This window comes from Pituophis catenifer, unplaced genomic scaffold (assembly GCF_029215685.1).
Source record: "Pituophis catenifer annectens isolate HBS135680 unplaced genomic scaffold, rPitCat1.0.hap2 SCAF_1, whole genome shotgun sequence".
Lineage (NCBI taxonomy): Eukaryota > Metazoa > Chordata > Lepidosauria > Squamata > Colubridae > Pituophis > Pituophis catenifer.
The window spans coordinates 74,327,836-74,346,683 of record NW_027256881.1 but is presented as its reverse complement, the minus strand read 5'-3'; the positions used below and the strand labels follow the sequence as shown (position 1 = coordinate 74,346,683).

The window sequence follows — 18,848 nt, the reverse complement described above, 5'->3', positions numbered from 1 at the left end:
GTGTGTGTATGGGACATTAATTCTAAAGTTACAGAAAAGAGAGTGGGCATGCTATGGATAAGTTGTGAGAGTATATAGACACTCATTATTTAAAATAAGCAAAATGTAAGCATTAACCCATGTTTGAGTCCTACGAAGTAATTTAATGGTAGTTCTATCAGCACTAACATAATCTACAGAACATCTCAACCATAAATACCATTACACTGTATAATTTTAAATATTTATTTTAATCATTGATTTAATATATTACTCAAATTAAATGTGTTTTAAGTATCACAGTATAAAAAGTTCGCTTTTAAAATAAAGGACTAACACCAAGTTTTTGAATTTGAAAAAAACATTTCTTATATAGTCTCATTTTTTTCTCCATGCTGTCTCCACCGTTAATCATTTCTGAAGAGGCACAGTAGGTATAACATAGTGTAATTCTTCATTTTACAATTTAATAGGATTTTGGAAAATAAAACATAATAGACAAATTGGAAAGAAAAATATAAAAAAATGAGGCAGATTTATTTACATGCATTTTACCTGAAACTCAAAGACCATATCATTTTGAGATTAAATCATGTTAGCAGACTTTCATCCAGCAATTTTAAGACCACTGAGTGAAAAATATTTTTAGAATACGCATGGATTGAGGGGTCTTGTGATGATGGTATCATTGCCCTAGTTCTGTACTTTTTTAAAAAAAGGTTCTTCTGCTAATACAATTTAATCCCCATTGTGAAGAAGGATGTCACTGTTTCAGGACCTGAACCACTTGTAGTAAATCTAGGAAAAATGATGTAGGTTTCCAAGCACTGGAAATAGTTCTGCTTCTCTTTAACTTAGGCAAGAAGTGAAGCATTTCAATATAGCATCCCTTTAAAAGAAAAAGAAAAATCACTATGTACAGCTTATAGATATGATGCATCATTTTTAAGGCTTTACCAAGTGGTAGACAAGTTAACTTCTAATTAAAAAAACCCCTCCTTTTCCTCCATCTTTGATGCATGCAGAATGATGCAATTCCAGACAACCATTGTGCAATTTTATAGCCAAGCATTCATTTTAATAAAGGTCAACATTTTACAGCAATTGTAATGGCAATTTTAATTTGCTTTTGACTTCAAATATGTTAAATTTATTCAAGGAATTTAATAAAATCAACTGAAGTTTGAAGCTTGGCAGGCCTCATACTGAAAACCAATGTACTAGATACAGGTAGTCCTCAACTTACAAGCACAATTGAGCCCAAAAATTATGTTGCTAAGCAAGACATTTGTTAAGTGAGTTTTGCCCCATTTTACAACCTGTCTTCCCACAAGTGAATCACTGCATTTGTTAAGTTAGGAACACAACAGCTGTTAAGTGAATGACTACAGTTTTTATTTGGTAACACAGTTCTTAAGTGAACCTGGCTTCCCCATTGACTTTGCTTGTCAGGAGGTCACAAAAAGGGGAAACTGGTTGGCGTCGTGGCAAGAACAGCTGGAAATAGCGGGGCTCTGTCAAGCTCCATGAATATCAGATGGTATCTGCTTGCCGGGAGATCCTACGGGTCAAAGCCGCCCTGGAGGGGTGGTGAAGGAAGGAGAAGTGCTTTGTCAACCACAAGGAAACCACGATTTCCTTGTTAGGTCCGAAGAAAGCTCTCCTGAACGGCAGCAGGGACGACAGCTATTTTTGGTAAGTCACAAGCTGTGACAACTGGGACAATAAGATTTGTGCTGGAGCAGTTCGTGGACAGAGCATTGAAACTGGGTGAGACAACTTCCAACTTTTATTCTAGAGACCTAACCCAAGGAAAAGAATTTTAAAAAATAATATCCAAACGTTAAGAAAGCAGTGATTGGATACATTGAGAGAGAGAAAGATTGAAGACCCAGATGTGAAAGAAATATCTAATAGAAACTTAAAAATATAGAAAGCCTGGAAAAGATTTAACAATACTTTGAAAAGTGGTTATTGGGAGAAACTTTTTATTTTTTATTTTTACTTTAAACCCCCCCCCATTGGTTGACAATCAGATGTTGTTTTTTGCACGCTGTTTAATGGATTTGGAGAGCCATCTACTGGAGGAAGATTACTGCAACGTGGGAAAGTGATAATTGTTTAAGATACACAAAAGGAGTGAAAGTAAATAACACTTGACCACTTGACCACAATTCTATTTTAGTAGATGACTTGGATATTTGGAAGGTGTAAATTGGAAATATAAAGATTATAAATTATCAATTTATAGCTTTTAAGGAATAGAAATTTAGGGGACTTGGAGGAATAATTCTGGGATTGACTACATTTTATTAATAATTGACTTCTTTGGAGTTTTTAGATATTGGGATACTGGAATATTAGAGGTATATTGAATAATTTAATATATTAAACTGGTACAAAATGACTCAACAGGAGACAATAAAGTTCTATGAAGAAATGTTAGTGATGCTTAAAAGTATAAAAATGTGACGACAGAATCATACGGAGATGATGGGATTGTTCAAAGATAAAAATGAGAGTGTGGGAAATGGTGGGAAAAGATGAACATAATATTCAGAAGACAGATGAGAAACTCGGAGCGGTGGAAGAGACAAATCAAAATAAGTTACAAGAAGACAAAAACACTGAAGAGACAATAACAAGTACTAAGAATCAAATAGGTAATTCCTTAAGTGTCTACAATAGAACAGAGGAAAAAAAGGAACATTTTCCAAAAACAATAAAAGGGTTATGGATGGGTATCCAAAGGATGCAGCAGAAGGAGACTGAGGGAACATTCAGTTTGTGCAAAAATGCTAGAAAGAAATATAGATCCCAAGAGAAAAATATTAAAAAGTTACCAAAAAGTCAATAAATGATGAAATTCTAAAAAGGCTAAGAGATGATGGATAGAGATAAAATATCTTGCAAAATGGTGACTGTATTAAAAACTAGTAGAAAAAAGTAGAAAGTATAAATTAGGAAAATAGTAGCACGTATATGGATATATAATAGAGTTTATTATAACCACAATTATACCAAGGCTAAGAGGTGGAACACTATGATTTAAATTTATTATTATTAACTGTGTAAAAATATATATTGAAATTTATAGCTTTCAAGGACTATAAAATCAGGGAATTTAGAGATATAACCCCGGGACTGATTAAACTTTATTAATAATTGGTTTTATTGGTGTTTATAAAAAATTGATATACTGGAAGTATGGTGGAACATTGAGTAATATCCAGTGGTGGGCTGCAACTGGTTTAACAACCGGTTCTGTGAGCACGTGCTTTGCGCACGGACACAGCGTTCAAAATACAGCAATTTGAAGCTCAGCTGCTTAACTTCTACGGCAGCCCCGGTAAGTAGAACAGCGGAGGCGTGCAAATCAGCTGAGCCAGAAAGAAGGAAATATAGGACAGGATAGGATGGGGCGGGTGGGCAGGGCCAGCTGATCGTCGGAACTACCAGTTCGCTAGAACCGGTCTGAACCAGCAGCAGCCCACCACTGGTAATATCTAAAATATTAATTATTAGTCATTCAGCAGGGGTCAACAAATACATTGTATGGAGAAATGTTATTGATGTTTAAATATACTTATGGAGAAAGTGATAAAGAATCATAAAGAGAGAATGGTATTTTTAAAGGTAAAGATGTGAATGTGAACCCCAACAAATGGGGAAAAAATAAGTACAAATTGGGAAAATAATATATATATTGATACATAAAAGAATCTATTATAATTAAAATGAGCATATTAAGATTAGACATTGGAAGATAAAGATTATGTATACTTAATTGTATTATTATTGTTAGCACTGTGTAAAAAATATATTGATCCAGTCAATACACTGTCCACAAAACATGTTGGTTGTTAAAGGAAAATCTTAAATAAAACATATACAAAAAAAAGAAAGATCACAAAAAGGAATCGCATGACCCTGAGACACTGCAACTGTTATAAACCAGTTGACAAGCATTCAAATTTTGATGACATGACCATGGGGATTCTGCAACGGTCATAAGTGTGAAAAATGGTCATAAATCACTTTTTTTCAGTACTGTTGTAACTTTAAAGTCAAGGATTACCTGTACCTGCCTACTCAGATCCGATTACCCCCAATATAAGATAACTGCACAAACTTTTTTTTTTAATATGGTAACACTTACCTTGCATATGGGATGTATGACAGACTATACCTAAGAGAGGAAGAAGAGAAATTATGTTTTAGCATACTTTTGCAGCCATCCACAGAGAAATCAGTCTATTGTAATAATTTCATATAATTAGCTATTCAGATTATACTTCAAAATAAAACAAGATATATACTTCTACAAGATTCCTAATTCTACCTTCCATTTCAGATTTTGTTGTAAGAGTAGAAACTCAAAACAATAAACAAAAGTTATGCTATTGAGATACATTTCCTAGAAGGAAGGCTTAGTAAATAAAGATTTACGCCTCCCTATCAATTACGGTAATTCAAAATTCAGTATGCATATAAACAAGAAATTGAAGTTGCCCATTGAGCCAGGGGACAGGTCTTGTAAGAGATTGCATCCCTTCAAAGTAGGATATGGACGGCTCCTACTCTATAGGTAGTCCAAAAACAAGGCAAAGCAGATCTGTTCCAGAGAACATTTGGCCCTTCAGTTAAATGAAAAGTGACACTGATGCATTAGGGTTTTTTTTCTTGCTGATTTTTATTTTCTCTATATATTTCTAATGAATTATTTTGGGATTTCTTACACCCTGACACCCATTTGGATTGGATGGGCTAGAAATATTATACAATGAATAATAATTACTGTTAATAAATAAAGAATTGATCTATGGTCAATATCTGAAATGCCAAGTTTTTATACTATGATCAATACTTGTTCATAATATGCTATGATATTTGTTTCAGCATGTTTTAATAAATGTATCCTTTTCAAAAGAAATATAAGCTATAGTTATATACACCAGCTAGAAATGGTAAGACAGCCTGCTTAGCGTGAAATGTTCCACAAGATCCAACAACCCCAATGTAAATATGTACTGAAGAAATATATCAGTAATAGAAAGAGTATCCTTTAATCACTTTCTTGTTAGGGAATTTCTCTTTATTTGTTAAATTTATTTGCTGCCCCTCTTGTCATGGGGCTACTCTGGGTGGCTTAGTACACTTAGTACAATGGAAAAAACGATAAAAAATGTAAACATAATTGCAAAGCAATGAAACAATAAAAATAAGAGCTGTGGTGGTGCAGTTGTTAGAATGCAATATTGCAAGCTAACTCACTGCTCACTGTCAAGGAGTTCAATCCTGACTGGCTCAAGGTTGACTCAGCCTTCCATCCTTCCGAGGTCAGTAAAATGAAGACCCAGATGGTTGGGGGCAGTGTGTTGACTCTGTAAACAGCTTAGAGAGGGCTGTAAAGCACTATGAAGCAGTATGTAAGTCTAAGTGCTATTGCTATTACTAAAAATAAAGTACAACTATATGAATTAAAAAATGGGGGGGGAGGGGAAAGAAGGAAGCATAGGTGGAAGATGGGATCAGCTAATTAGTCTGGTAGCCACCTCCAGACTTTCTAGAGACTGTTATACTTTCAAAGCAATTCCAGAGTTACCCAAAACAATTTGAAAACCATTTTTATACATCCTTTAGTTCTAATAAGAATCCACAATGTTTCAAGTCACAACCATAAATCAAGGTGACTACACTATCGGATTTGCATAGTTTGTAATAATAGAGTTGCATGACTGTAATAAATGATAGGAATTCAAAGAAAGCCTTACCAGGTCATTGCCAGAAACTGCAAAATGCAGAACAGCAGGGCTAACCCTTTCTTTTGCCACTAAGAAAGTGAGAAAAAGAACATGTGTTGAATTTGATGGTATTTTAAGAACAAAATGTGTTACATGGACCTTCTATTTCTGATTGAAAATTAAGTGAAGCAGAAGGCCACATAATTTCACTTTTCTATTAGAGGGAATAAACAATATTAAATCTCCCATGCATGCAGACTTAAATGACATAGTATCACTCAATCTACGCTTATTTAATAGAATAAAAAACTGGGCAAAATTTACATGGGTATAATATATTAAGCTAGACAAAATAAATCTTAAATAAGACTAACTATAGCACCCAAAGCAAGTAAATTCATGCTGAAAAGTACAAAAAGTTTGATTAATACTACTTACCCAAAAAGCAGCAAATAACGTGAGGATCAAAGAAAGCTGCCCAAGACAAAACAAGAACAAGATCAATGCATATATAAGTAGGATAGGGTTTGCAGTACTGGTAGTCTTCGAGTTACAACTGCAGTTGGGATCAGAATTTCTGTTGCTAAGTGATATAGTCATAAATCGTTAACATCCCATGACTGCGTCGCTTAGCAATGGCAATCCCTGTAGTTTCCATTGCCCCTGTTAAGTGAGGATAATGGGGCATTAAGTGAACACCTCCTTGCAGCTTCTTGCTGGCTTTCAACAATCAAAATCTGTGGGAAAGCTGGCAGGAATTTCCAAATCCCTGGCAGCTTGCAAGGAAGCCAGCAGGCAGGCAAGTGACTTTGCTCGTGGGGAGCTGCCAGGGAAAGTCACAAATCATGATCATGTGACCGCAGGTTGCTGCAACCATCGTAAGTGCAAGCCAGTTGCCATCATGTAACCACAGGTGTCATAGAATGGCCAGAAAATTGACAATCAATCATAACCCCTGCTCATTCAATGCCATTGTAACTCTGAACATGGTTGTGGTTCAAGTGGTTGTTAAACATGTGTTCTTGTATTGTCCTAGAACCTAGAAAAGATTCACTGCAATTCTCAGAAAGTTTTGCTACTGATCAGTAACTCTGTCTCATCACCGGGAGAAATTTCATGAAAGGGCAAATATATATCTGCCACAAAAGATATCACTTAACAAATCAAATAAGTCCAGTCATTCTGCTAATAAGGTAATGGAACTGATAAACACTTTCTAATCATCAATATGCAACCAGAAGCATCGGGGGAGAAGGGACAAGTGACAAAACATGCAATGCAGTCCACTGCTTATGTATTTGAGTGCAACATGTTTTTTTAATTTTGGTGTCATTGTATTTATGAATGGACACCGATATCTGGAATTTATAAAGTTTCTTTTCTTGATTTCAAACAAGCATAACTTACCAGCATAATAATTGTTACAATTAACCTTGTTGGTTCAAACATCTTTTTCAGCTGTTTCACGGGGCCCATCAAGAAGCAAGTACTAGTTTGGAAAAAAAAAAAAGATTTAAAAAAAAATCTTCTCAGTCATAGCTATAGGTTAGGGTCACCCAGTCCCTTTTTGTCCATTTATGACTATGACAATTGATAGAATTCAACGTTTCTCCTCCATTCCACTCTATATAGCCTGTCCAGCTCTGGATGAAAATGATAGAGCAAATTTTGAGGATGTACTCAGGAGATGGGAAACTGTTCCCACCCAATATATGAGTTGAAATTACATTTATTAGTTAAAACCTACAGTTGTGTCCCATCTGCTATTTTTTTTTCCATCTGGTAATTGTACAGAATAAATTTCAAAATAGCCCAGTTCTATATACAGAGAATTATTTGTAGTTTGCAAGTAATGTGGAAACACATCAATTTCATAAAAAAGAGAAGACCACAAAAAGATCATACCTGGCTAAAGCAACAATATTTCCCAAGGTATAGAACACTGCAAAGAGTTTTATTCCACCTGGAAGCCAGAGCAATCCTGTCCCCTGCATATACAATTAAGAAAGCCAACCGTGAGATCATCTATAGTTTTATCAAACCAAAAATCAAGACATTATTATTATTATTATTATATAATTATTGGAGCATTATACTTTTCTGACAACTGAACATCCTGGGGTCACCAAGAGCTGTTAAGTCTTAGTGGGCAACAAATGAAATCAAACTTTATTGAAAAGAACTAAAAAAAAATTAATGTATCAAGTCCAATTTACAAAAAACAGGTAGTCCTCAATTTATGACCACAACTGAGCCCAAAATTTCCATTTTTAAAGCCAATTTCCATTTTTAAATAAGCCAATTTTACAACCCTTCTTGCCACAGTTATTAAGTGAATTACTGCAGTTGTTAAATTAGTAATATATTTGTTAACATCAGGTTTCCCCACTGATTTTGCTTGTCAGAAGTTTGCAAAAGATGATCACATAATGATCACATAACCCCAGGATGCTGCAACCATCATAAATACATGCCAGTTGCCAAGTGACTGAATTTTGATCACATGGCCATGGGCATCCTACAATGGTAAATGTGGAAAATGATCATGTCACTTTTTTCAGTGCCATTGCAAGTTCGAAGGGTCACTAAATGAATGGTTTTAAGTTGGGGACTACCTGTACATACAAATTATTCTCATTGTAATTTATGATTTTGGGAGAGATGGATTTCAATAGATTTGAAACAGGAATATTGTAAAGAACAAGGTTTCTAACACACACATCCACAATAAATTAAATCTTAAAACTATGTCTGACTGAAGTTGATTCTTGTGCCTTAAAGATAACCTGAATCCTGAAGCAAAGTCCTCTGCTCCTTTGTCCCTGAACCTCTCTCTGTCAGCCTCTGTGGATAATTCCAGCCGCTAATCAGAGCTGTTAGATTAAAGTACACCCAAACTCAAGCACTGTTATCTTTCTCCTCCACTTCCCCAGAGTTTGCTTTAGTTGTAAAAAAAACCAAAACAAAGCTTTTTCCCAGCTGCAGGGAGAGCAGGAACATTGGCCTTTGGTTAATGGCATAGAAGCCAGTGTCCCCCAATGGTGCATCTGATTAAGATGAAGGAATATATTAGCCAAACTTACAAACTGTTTGGCTTTAGACTGGAAAGAAAACTGTAGCATGATGACTGGATTAAAAACATTGCATAAACATTGCACCACCATTCTGAAAAAGTCTGTTATTCAGTATTATATGAAACACTAATTAATAAGAAGTGATCAAAGCAGTTTCTATGGTTTGACAGATGAAATCCCTAGTATCTACCAGCACTTTTTCTGGTAGCCTGAAAAGCTTTCTCTCAACCCAATGCCTTACAAAGATGGTGCAGATTATCTGCTGCAGATAATTCTATTTAAGAATAATTTGGAGCTATAGTATATATACAAAAGTTATATATTTTAAAAAAAGGAAAAAATCTTGTTCTCTGTAATTTTTGCATCTGCTTTCCCTAACCCAGTGCTCTTCAAACAAAGCCTATAATCTTTGACACCCTCAAGCCACCATAAATAGCATTATGTAAGATTGAATTTGTGATCTAATACATGCAGAGATCTTGAAGGCTGCCCTGTAAAGTTACAAATGTTCTCTTCTGACTGCTTTTTACATATATTTTTTTTTTAATTTGATTTATATGCCACCCTTCTCCGGAGACTCAGGGCGGCTTACAATGCATTAAGCAATAGCCTTCATTCTTTTGTATATTTTATACAAAGTCAGCTTATTGCCCCCACAAACTGGGTCCTCATTTCACCTACCTTAGAAAGGATGGAAGGCTGAGTCAACCTTGAGCCTTGGAGAGATTCGAACCAGCAGAAATTGCAGGCAGCTGTGTTAATAACAGGGTGCACTAAACCACTGTACTACCAAGGCTCTGATAAATGATATCTGGCACATAGAAAATCTGCATCCTAGGAGAAGCTAGTATTTTGATATTGTAAAGTAATAGAGGCTACACTGTACACTTTTTCCTAATGTATTGACCAATCATTCTATACCAACTCCATATATCAATGCAACATTAGCCCAAGAACAGAGATGGAAAATAATTAAAACATTATTAATACATAAAGATTTTTTTTCTGTGTTTCGTGAAATATTTACTTACAAGGAGAGAACACAAAACGCCGCTTATAAAACATATTGCAAACCATTTCACACGAGTACTAAAGCTCAGGGATGATCCATCAAGGACCTATGGATGAAGAAAGAAATCAGATTTTAATAGAAGGAAAGAAATCTTTACTAATAAAACATCTTTATCAATGCAAAAATCAAAATGCTCAAATAAAAACAACTGTAAAATGTAGATGTTCTTAAAGACACAAGTATTCTTCCACTTCACAAATTGATCTTAAACGTATACACTAACTTTATATGTAGGTATTATTTTTTCCAAAGACAAGCTTGCATACTCACTTTAAATGCCTAAAAAAATTAAATGAAGAATGGATTCTGGCAAACTAACAAACTTCTTAATTATGTAAAATTATTGAAGTAATCAAAACAACCAGTAGAGATTATATATTTCTATTTGATTTACATGGTACAATAAACAAAATACAGACCAGCAGAATTAGAATGTTATTTATTGGTGATAAAAGTGCTTTTTTCACAATTCCATTTCTAAAAATGATTCATTACAAACGTTGGGAATAAATGGATGACAACATAATATTTAGGCAGGGATCACTTTCAAATATGTAAATTGTTTTTCAAATAATTTAAATCAAACTTAAATTAAATCAAACTTCTTTTGATATGTTTAAGAGTATGCATACTCTTATAGAAATTAAATAGGAAAAAATGACATTCTAAAATTATATAGACACCATATATGTATATATCCCAATCAAGTCAGTTATTCACTTGATAAGTGTATACATAAAATACAAATCAGAACAAAAATTTAATTTCATTATTAAACTAAGTGCAAATGGTCAAAATTTAATTTTTGTCACTTATTGAACACATGGGAATGTCATTAGTTGAGTGAATACATTGTATATTATGATTATGATTATTAGTAGTAGTAGTATTTGGACACTATAAAATCTCTACGGACTTTAAAAGAAAAAATACACAAGAAATAATATACATTAAACAAAAGCATACAAATAAATGATCCACAACATAATAAAAAGTAATTAAATTCATCAAACAATAACCAAATTAATATTGAATCAAGTCTCTCAGTCAAGTTCTGCTTATAGCAGCTTCTGGAAAGCAATCAGAATTGGAGCCAATTAAATATCCACTGGGAGCTGTTCCAAAGGATTTGTGCAACCACTGAAAAGCAAACACCAATTTGCCTTGGTCCCCCTCACTAGTCATCATTAATAGTTTCTCCTGGGTAGGTCAAACTGGTTGGACCACTACCAATGGGAGAATGCAGTCGTGCAATTAGAGGTGCAAAGCCATTCACTGCACCCGGAAGCTTGTTAGAAACCAGTGCAGGGCCCAAATATTGATCGAATATGATCCCTGGGCTCCTATATTCTAACTCAACTGCAGCTTCTGAAAGATCTTCAAAGAAGCCCTATGCAGAGCATGTAACAGTAGTCCAAGTGAGTGGTGGTGAGGGCATGAGTTGTTTTAACATGATCCTTCCACTTAATAGGATCAACAGGTGGTCTAGTAGCTTAAGCTGGGAATCCACTCCATCCCCAGCCATGCCCCCCACCTGTTGTTTCACCGGAGCTGTGGGTTCAGAGGAACCTCCAAGTTGCAGATGTACTCCTTCCAGGTAATGCCATGACAATCAAGAAAAGTCACCTGTTCTCTCCCATTCAGAACTTCATAACCTCCAGGTACCAAACAGGATTCAATATCACCATCTGGCCTGGGATAGCAATGTAAAACTGGAAATGAAACCTTTGGACAACCTCCCATAGGCTTCATATAAATATAAATTTTGTGGTATCCCAAAGGATGCAGCAATTACACTGATCCCCCCTACCTTCCTCATGCCCAACTAGACCCATTCTCATAACTTGCAACACAACCCAAACCCTAAAAGCAGTCCAGAAGGGTAGAATGATCCATAATCATGAAGGTAATAGAGAGATCTAAAAGGATCAAAATGACACAGTTCTGCTAGTAGATCCTACCAAAGGTTAACTATTTATGCAATCAATGCCAATTTTTTTCAAGAGTTCAGAATTTTCCATAAACATGTTTTAAAAATTACAAGGCAGAACAGATTTGTGTTCATTTCCATTTATTTGTTTGGGTCTTACTAGTTATTATATATGCACATAGAAATAATTCTATTATATCAAGTATATAATATCAATTCAATATTAAAAGTGGTATGCAGTTTAATTATCACACAGAGAACAATTAAACAATTAATTAAAACCAAGAAACAATCAGGTAGGTGCAATTAATACAACTTCTTTGTGATTTGCAAGGCGGCAATTTCTAAAACCAGATCTTAATGCTCAAGAAGACAGTTCACACAAGCAGGCACATACATACAATTTTCAAAACTGTCACAGTGACTAAAGGCAAATGATTAGACATGGTTCCCATTATCCATAGTAATGAATGGGAAGTTTCAAACTGTAATAGTATACAACTTACCTTTTCCAGTCCAAATCTTTATCCTTATATAGGCAGCCCAGAGAAAAGAATATTAAAAATTTAACAAATGTACATGTAGGAAAGCTGTTCTTCCCTGAATAAGATCTACACATTTCTTAATGTTTAGATATTAAATATATATTTAAATAAATAAAGTAAATAAAGCTAACAAACTTGTCCATTTTAAATGCATCAAACAAATCTCCCCCCAATGCAAATCAGGAGAATATGGACTGAGGAAAGAAATATTTACTTAATTGTAGGAGGGAAGATAATTGCTATAAGATAGTTTAGAGTACAGTACGTTAGGATCTATTACTAAAAATGGCCAGCTCTGGACTCACATGACATCCTGGAGTTCAAGAACGACCTGGTTAAACAATACTGTGCAATCAAACTAACAACAAAAACCACACGCTGTGGTTGCTCTGAAAAAAAGATCCATCCATGCTGGAATAATTAAGAAAGAATTGAATACAAAACTGATATTACCAAAATGCCTTTGTAAAAATTTTTATTGTACCCATACGTTTGGAATATTATGCCATATGAAGTTCTGGTCAAAGCAACTCAAAAGCAATATTGCAGAATTTTAAAAGGGACAGAAAACAGGAAAGAAGTGATAGAAATACAACAGTTCCCTGAAGGAAAATTGAAACTGATCCAGCTTAAAAAAATACAAGAGGGGCATGGTAGAAATGTATAAAATATTCATGATATGAAGGACTTCCCCCCCCTTTTTTTTTTCAGTATTGGACCACAAAGCTTTCCAGTACAATTGAATGATGGCAATTAGGAAAGATAAATGAAAGTTCTTTGCATTGCACTTAAAACTAAAGATCTCATGATCATAAGATAATGCTGATAACATTTATCGACAGCAAGATTTTTAATTGATATAAAATATCTGTCAATATGAATTACTGAGGAATGTGAATATCAGGATACTATTACCTTCATATTTAAGAGGATGGCCCCAAATGAATTAATTTTATGTTTACATTATGCCTTTCTTCCATGACACTCAATTCTCCCATCAACACATGTAAAGGATTCCCACGTTCGATCTCTCTGATGCCATTTTTGAATATTTTAATATTTTAATTCAATCAGCCCTGTTTAATTCTAGAGGCCTCTAGGGGGAAAGGACACTTACATTAAAGTTACTAATTCTTGGTAAACACTATGCATCATTTATATTATTGTTTATACTTTAATTCAGAAATAGGCAGAAAGGCAGGAGGGTGCATGCTACTAGGAAAAGATGTTGGGCATTGATAGGTGGCAGGGAAAATGTTATTTGAAGCTGTTCTTATCTTCAAAAGGATGGAAAAGGCTACCTACAGATCCAATAAGGTTGACAATGGACAAAACTATGTAACAGATTAAGCAATCAATTTGTGAATATTTAGAAAGCAATATATGACAGGAGGAAGCATTAATTTATCAAAAATAAATAACGCCAATTCACTTGATCTCCATTTTTGATGAACAGTCAGTTGATCATAGGAATGCAGTAGACATGTTTGTCTGAAAGAATTCTCATGGAATTTTAATAGAGAAAATATCAAAATATGGTTGGACCATGCTATCTTATTTTCCCATTCAGCTGTGTCTGATTCTTGGAGATTGCCTGGACAAATCCTGCAATTTTCTTGGCAAGATTTTTCAGAAGTGGTTTTCCCTTACCTCCCTAAGACTGAGAAAAAGTGATTAGCCCAAGGTTGCCCAGATGGCTTTGTGTCTAAACAAGGATTAAAACTCAGTCTCCTGGTTTCTAGCCTGATGTCTTAACAAGTCCACCATACTGGCTCCTTATGTTATCATTAGGTGGGTACAAAGCTGTTTGAACAACCCCATTAAGTGCTTGTGAATGGCTTGCGTCAACCTGGAAGTGATGATTGCATGCTTATAATCTGTACAATATCAAAGAGCATATGTTGAACATATGTCAGGTAGCATATGTTGTGTGGAGCTATGTGAGGTAGCAGCACATGTGCAATGGATAGATCAAAAGATGAACAGGAACCAGCAGTTGCAAAAAATGCAATCCATATCTACATTAAATAAGTACAGTGGCAAGACCAAGATAAGCTATTGTTCTTCTATTTGTGACGGCCATGCTGCACCTAGAACATTGCATCAAACTCTGGGTACTGTATTTAGGAAAAATGATAGCAAATAGCTATGCATCCAAGAGATAACAGTCCAGATGATAAGGGGCCTGAAAGGAAAGCTTATCAGAAATGGTGGGGAGTATTTGGTACTTTTAGATAGAAGAAGAGAAATATCTACTGAAACTTGACAGTTAACTTGGAAGGCAGGGCGGAGGATTTCGGACAATACCTGTATGACAAAATCGCTCAGATCCGGGGGGATTTGGACTCTGACTGGGTAGATCAGGGCAGGGTGACGAGGAATAGTCTTGAGAATGTTACCTGGGAGGAGTTTGATGCTGTGACTCCGGATGATGTGGACAGGATTTTGGGGAGACTTAGTGCGGCCACATGTTTACTGGACCCGTGTCCCTCCTGGTTGGTACTGGCCTCCCGGGAGGTTACACGAGGCTGGCTCCAGGGTGTTATCAACGCTTCGTTGAGTGAGGGTCACTTCCCCGCCGCTTTGAAAGAAGCGGTGGTGAGGCCTCTCCTCAAGAAGCCGTCCCTGGATCCGGCAATATTGGCCAACTATCGTCCTGTCTCCAACCTTCGCTTCCTGGCGAAGGTTGTTGAGAGTGTGGTCGCGCGACAGTTTCCACAATTCTTGGAGGAAACATCCTATCTGGATCCGTTCCAGTCTGGTTTCAGGCCTGGGCACAGCACGGAAACGGCATTGGTCGCGTTGGTTGATGATCTCTGGAGGGCTCGGGACAGGGGTTGTTCCTCTGTTCTGGTCCTGTTAGACCTCTCAGCGGCTTTTGATACCATCGACCATGGTATCATGCTGCACCGGCTGGAAGAGTTGGGGATGGGGGGCACCGTATTACGGTGGTTCTCCTCCTTTCTCTCCGACCGGTCGCAGTTCGTGTTGGCAGGTGGGCAGAGGTCGACCTCAGGGCCTCTTATATGTGGAGTGCCTCAGGGGTCGGTCCTCTCGCCCCTCCTGTTCAACATTTATGTGAAGCCGCTGGGCGAGATCATCCGTGGCTTTGGGGTGAGATACCACCAGTACGCTGATGACACCCAGCTGTACATCTCCACCCCAGGCCACCCCAACGATGCCCTTGAAGTGATGTCCCAGTGCCTGGAGGCTGTGCGGATCTGGATGGGGAGGAACAGGCTCAGGCTCAACCCTTCCAAGACTGAGTGGCTGTGGCTCCCGGCATCCCGATATAGTCAGTTGACTCCATCACTGACTATTGGGGGCGAGTCGTTGGCCCCCACAGAGAGGGCTCGCAATCTGGGAGTCCTCCTGGATAGGCAGCTGTCCTTGGAGGAACATCTGACAGCTGTAACCAGGGGGACCTTTTGTCAGGTTCGCCTGATCCGCCAGTTGCGGCCCTTTCTTGATCGGGATTCCCTGTGCACAGTCACTCATGCCCTCGTCACCTCTCGCCTTGACTACTGCAACGCTCTCTACATGGGGCTCCCCTTGAGGAGCACCCGGAGGCTCCAACTGGTCCAGAATGCAGCAGCGCGGGTAGTGACGGGAGCAGCCTGGCGCTCCCATGTAACACCGCTCCTGCGCGAGCTGCACTGGCTCCCAGTGGTCTTCCGGGTGCGCTTCAAGGTGTTGGTTATCACCTTTAAAGCGCTCCATGGCATAGGGCCTAGCTATCTTCGAGACCGCCTGCTGCCACCGACAATCTCCCATCGACCCGTGCGCTCCCACAGAGAGGGCCTCCTCGGGGTGCCATCAGCCAAACAGTGCAGGCTGGTGACCCCCAGGGGGAGGGCCTTCTCTGTGGGGGCACCTACCCTCTGGAATCAATTGCCTCCAGAGATAAGGAGAATCCAAGACCTCGGTGCCTTCCGCCGTGCCCTTAAAACCTTCTTTTTCCAGCAAGCCGGGCTGGCCTAATTTTTTTAAGTGTTTTTAAGTGTTTTGTTTATTGTTTTTAATTAATGGGGCCAAATTTATATATGTATATTTTAACTGTATTTTAATATTTGTACTTGATGTTTTTACTTGGCTGTTCACCGCCCTGAGTCCTCAGGGAGAAGGGCGGTATACAAATTCAAAATAAAATAAAATAAATAAACTTCAGGTACTGGAAGAACTAACATGTGAAATATGGGTAACATTGTTCAGAGTCGTCCCAGGTACCAGGACAAAAAACAATGTATTTACAGTACAAGGAAGTACATTTCATTACAATATCAATAAAAAAATGTTTTTGGCCAGCAATAGAACAGATTGCCTTGTGATTAAACAGAAGCTGTACTGCACTTTCTGAAGCATTTCATTTCAGCTCCATATATCACAGCAGAAACTCGTCAGACTGACAACAGCTTTCCAAGGTTTCCGATGGCAGCCTTTCCCAAACATGCTTGGGAGGACTAACATCTGATAAGCCCTGACGCCAAAGCAGAGATCTACCATTCTGCTCATGGCCTTCTCAACAGAACAAAAAGCTGACAACAGAATCACCACCGTCTGTGTCTGCCATAATGGAAAGAACATTTTTTTTTTGAAGATGAACACAAAAACTGTTACAATTTACAGATCCTTTCCCTCTTGTCTGCTAAAATAATACCAGTTCTCATTTTCATTCAGTAGGCAGTAACTTCCCTAAAACACCTCCGACTTCGTTTTAATCAAACTTTTTTTTTTTAGCCCTAGTTGTGGCAGGAGGAGCAGAGACGCTTTTATCCAGCTAATTCAGAGCAACCAAGATTGAACTTTCCTAGCCTAGCGTTTCCCCCGTGTACGAACACCGCAGTCCGCACTGACACGACCTCGCCGGCAGGGAATGATGGTGCCTATGATCCAGGGCCAGGCCGCAGGGGTCTCCAACCTTGGGAACTTTACGACTTGTGGACTTCAACTCCCAGAATTCCTCAGCCAGCGCATGCTGGCTGAGGAATTCTGGGAGTTGAAGTCCACAAGTCGTAAAGTTCCCAAGGTTGGAGACCCCTGATCCAGGGACTGTAGAGGCGGCCAGTCTGGCTAAGAGGACAGACTCCATATACAGCGGTGCCATCAGTATTGCTCAGAACAGATCTTCCATTTGCGTTCGCGAGTCGCTTGGTTTCTAGGCAGGAATAGCAACGCCGCCTTAGTCCTGAGGAAGCGGGGCAATCCCGTCAGGGCGCCCCGAAAACCCAGTCAGAAACCCTCGGAGGTAAAGCGGGAAACACGAAGGGAGTCTCTCTCGCCTTTCCCCACCACCCCACCCCTCCCCGACCCCCAAGCCACACCTGCGCTGTCAGGCCCTGCTCCTCGTCGTCTTCTCCTCTCAGCACCCGCCGCAGCTTCTCCATCGCAACCTCCGCGCCTCTGATCCCTTCCGAAAAACAACCCCTCCCCCAAACCCCGCCGAGGCTGAGCGCTTCGGTTGGAACGGCTCCTCTTCCCTCTAAGGAAGCGCCAAAACGGAAGCTGGGAGAACGGAACCGGAAGGGGAGGAGCCGGGAAAAATTCCTGCGAATGGACTGGCTCGCCTCCTTTCTGATTGCTGACGAATGCGGTTTCTAGGATAAACTGCTAGTCCCGCTCCCCGTATATGCTGGCTGAAGAGCGGCCTCAGAATTCTTCTCCACGAATAAGTGCTCGGTTATTCGACTCTTTGTGTTACAGTCAGTGCTTCTGAAGCCGCCACTATTCCAATATTTACGGTCCACCACTGTCAATCCGGCTACTGCCCAAAGTGATCCAAGCAAAAAGAGTAACTCGCTGAGGCAAGCTACGTTACAGAGCTGCTCTATGGAAGGGCTGCTGTTTCATAAGGTTGGGGACGAGGCTTGAAAGGTGCTGTTTGTAACAGTGTAACAGAGTTGGAAGGGACCTTGGAGGTCATCTAGTCCAGCCCCCTGCAGGAGTTTTGTCAGGCGACCCAAACTATGTAACAAAAATGGGATTGTCTATGGAGATTCTCAGTCATCCAGGTCATGGTTTTCCCAAAGGTGCTTTTTCAAGAAGGCAACTGGGCTTGCTGTTTTTTCTTTGAAGACGTTTTGCTTCTCATCGGAAACGAAATGTCTTCAAAGAAAAAACCAGAAAGTCCAGTTGCCTTCTTGAAAAAGCACCTTTGGGACAAAAATGGGATTTCAATCCTGCTCATTATTGATGGGGCAAAGGGCCACCCTGTTTTTCTTTAAGTATGTGATATAAACATAGTACCTACTGTGTAAAGAGTCAGAATCTGGCGTCTAAAAATAAACAGAATAAACAAATGCCTTCAATAGGACTGTCACAGAATAGGCAGAATGTAACAATAGATAATGTATTATCAAGTCAAGATGACAACTTGCAACCCTAGATTTTTTGCATGAGCAACAATATAAGCTAAGCTTATATTTCACATTGACACTGCCCCATATTCAGAACCTCACATCATCTTTATCTTTCACTAATTCACCTAATCTGTCATAAGCAGCAAAA

General features: G+C 38.3%; 1 protein-coding gene across 1 annotated transcript; it reads right to left on the bottom strand.

Annotated features, from left to right (window-relative positions):
* Positions 1-211: 211 nt before the first annotated feature.
* SFT2D1 (SFT2 domain containing 1) lies at positions 212-17,828 on the bottom strand. The gene is made up of 8 exons (XM_070951349.1): positions 17,666-17,828; positions 9,829-9,915; positions 7,629-7,711; positions 7,131-7,212; positions 6,162-6,197; positions 5,754-5,812; positions 4,139-4,168; positions 212-868 (listed from the first exon to the last, which is right to left on the bottom strand). The coding sequence occupies exons 1-8, from the start codon at positions 17,726-17,728 to the stop codon at positions 829-831; spliced, it is 480 nt and encodes a 159-aa protein (XP_070807450.1). The 5' UTR covers positions 17,729-17,828; the 3' UTR covers positions 212-828.
* Between the last annotated feature and the right edge of the window lie 1,020 nt (positions 17,829-18,848).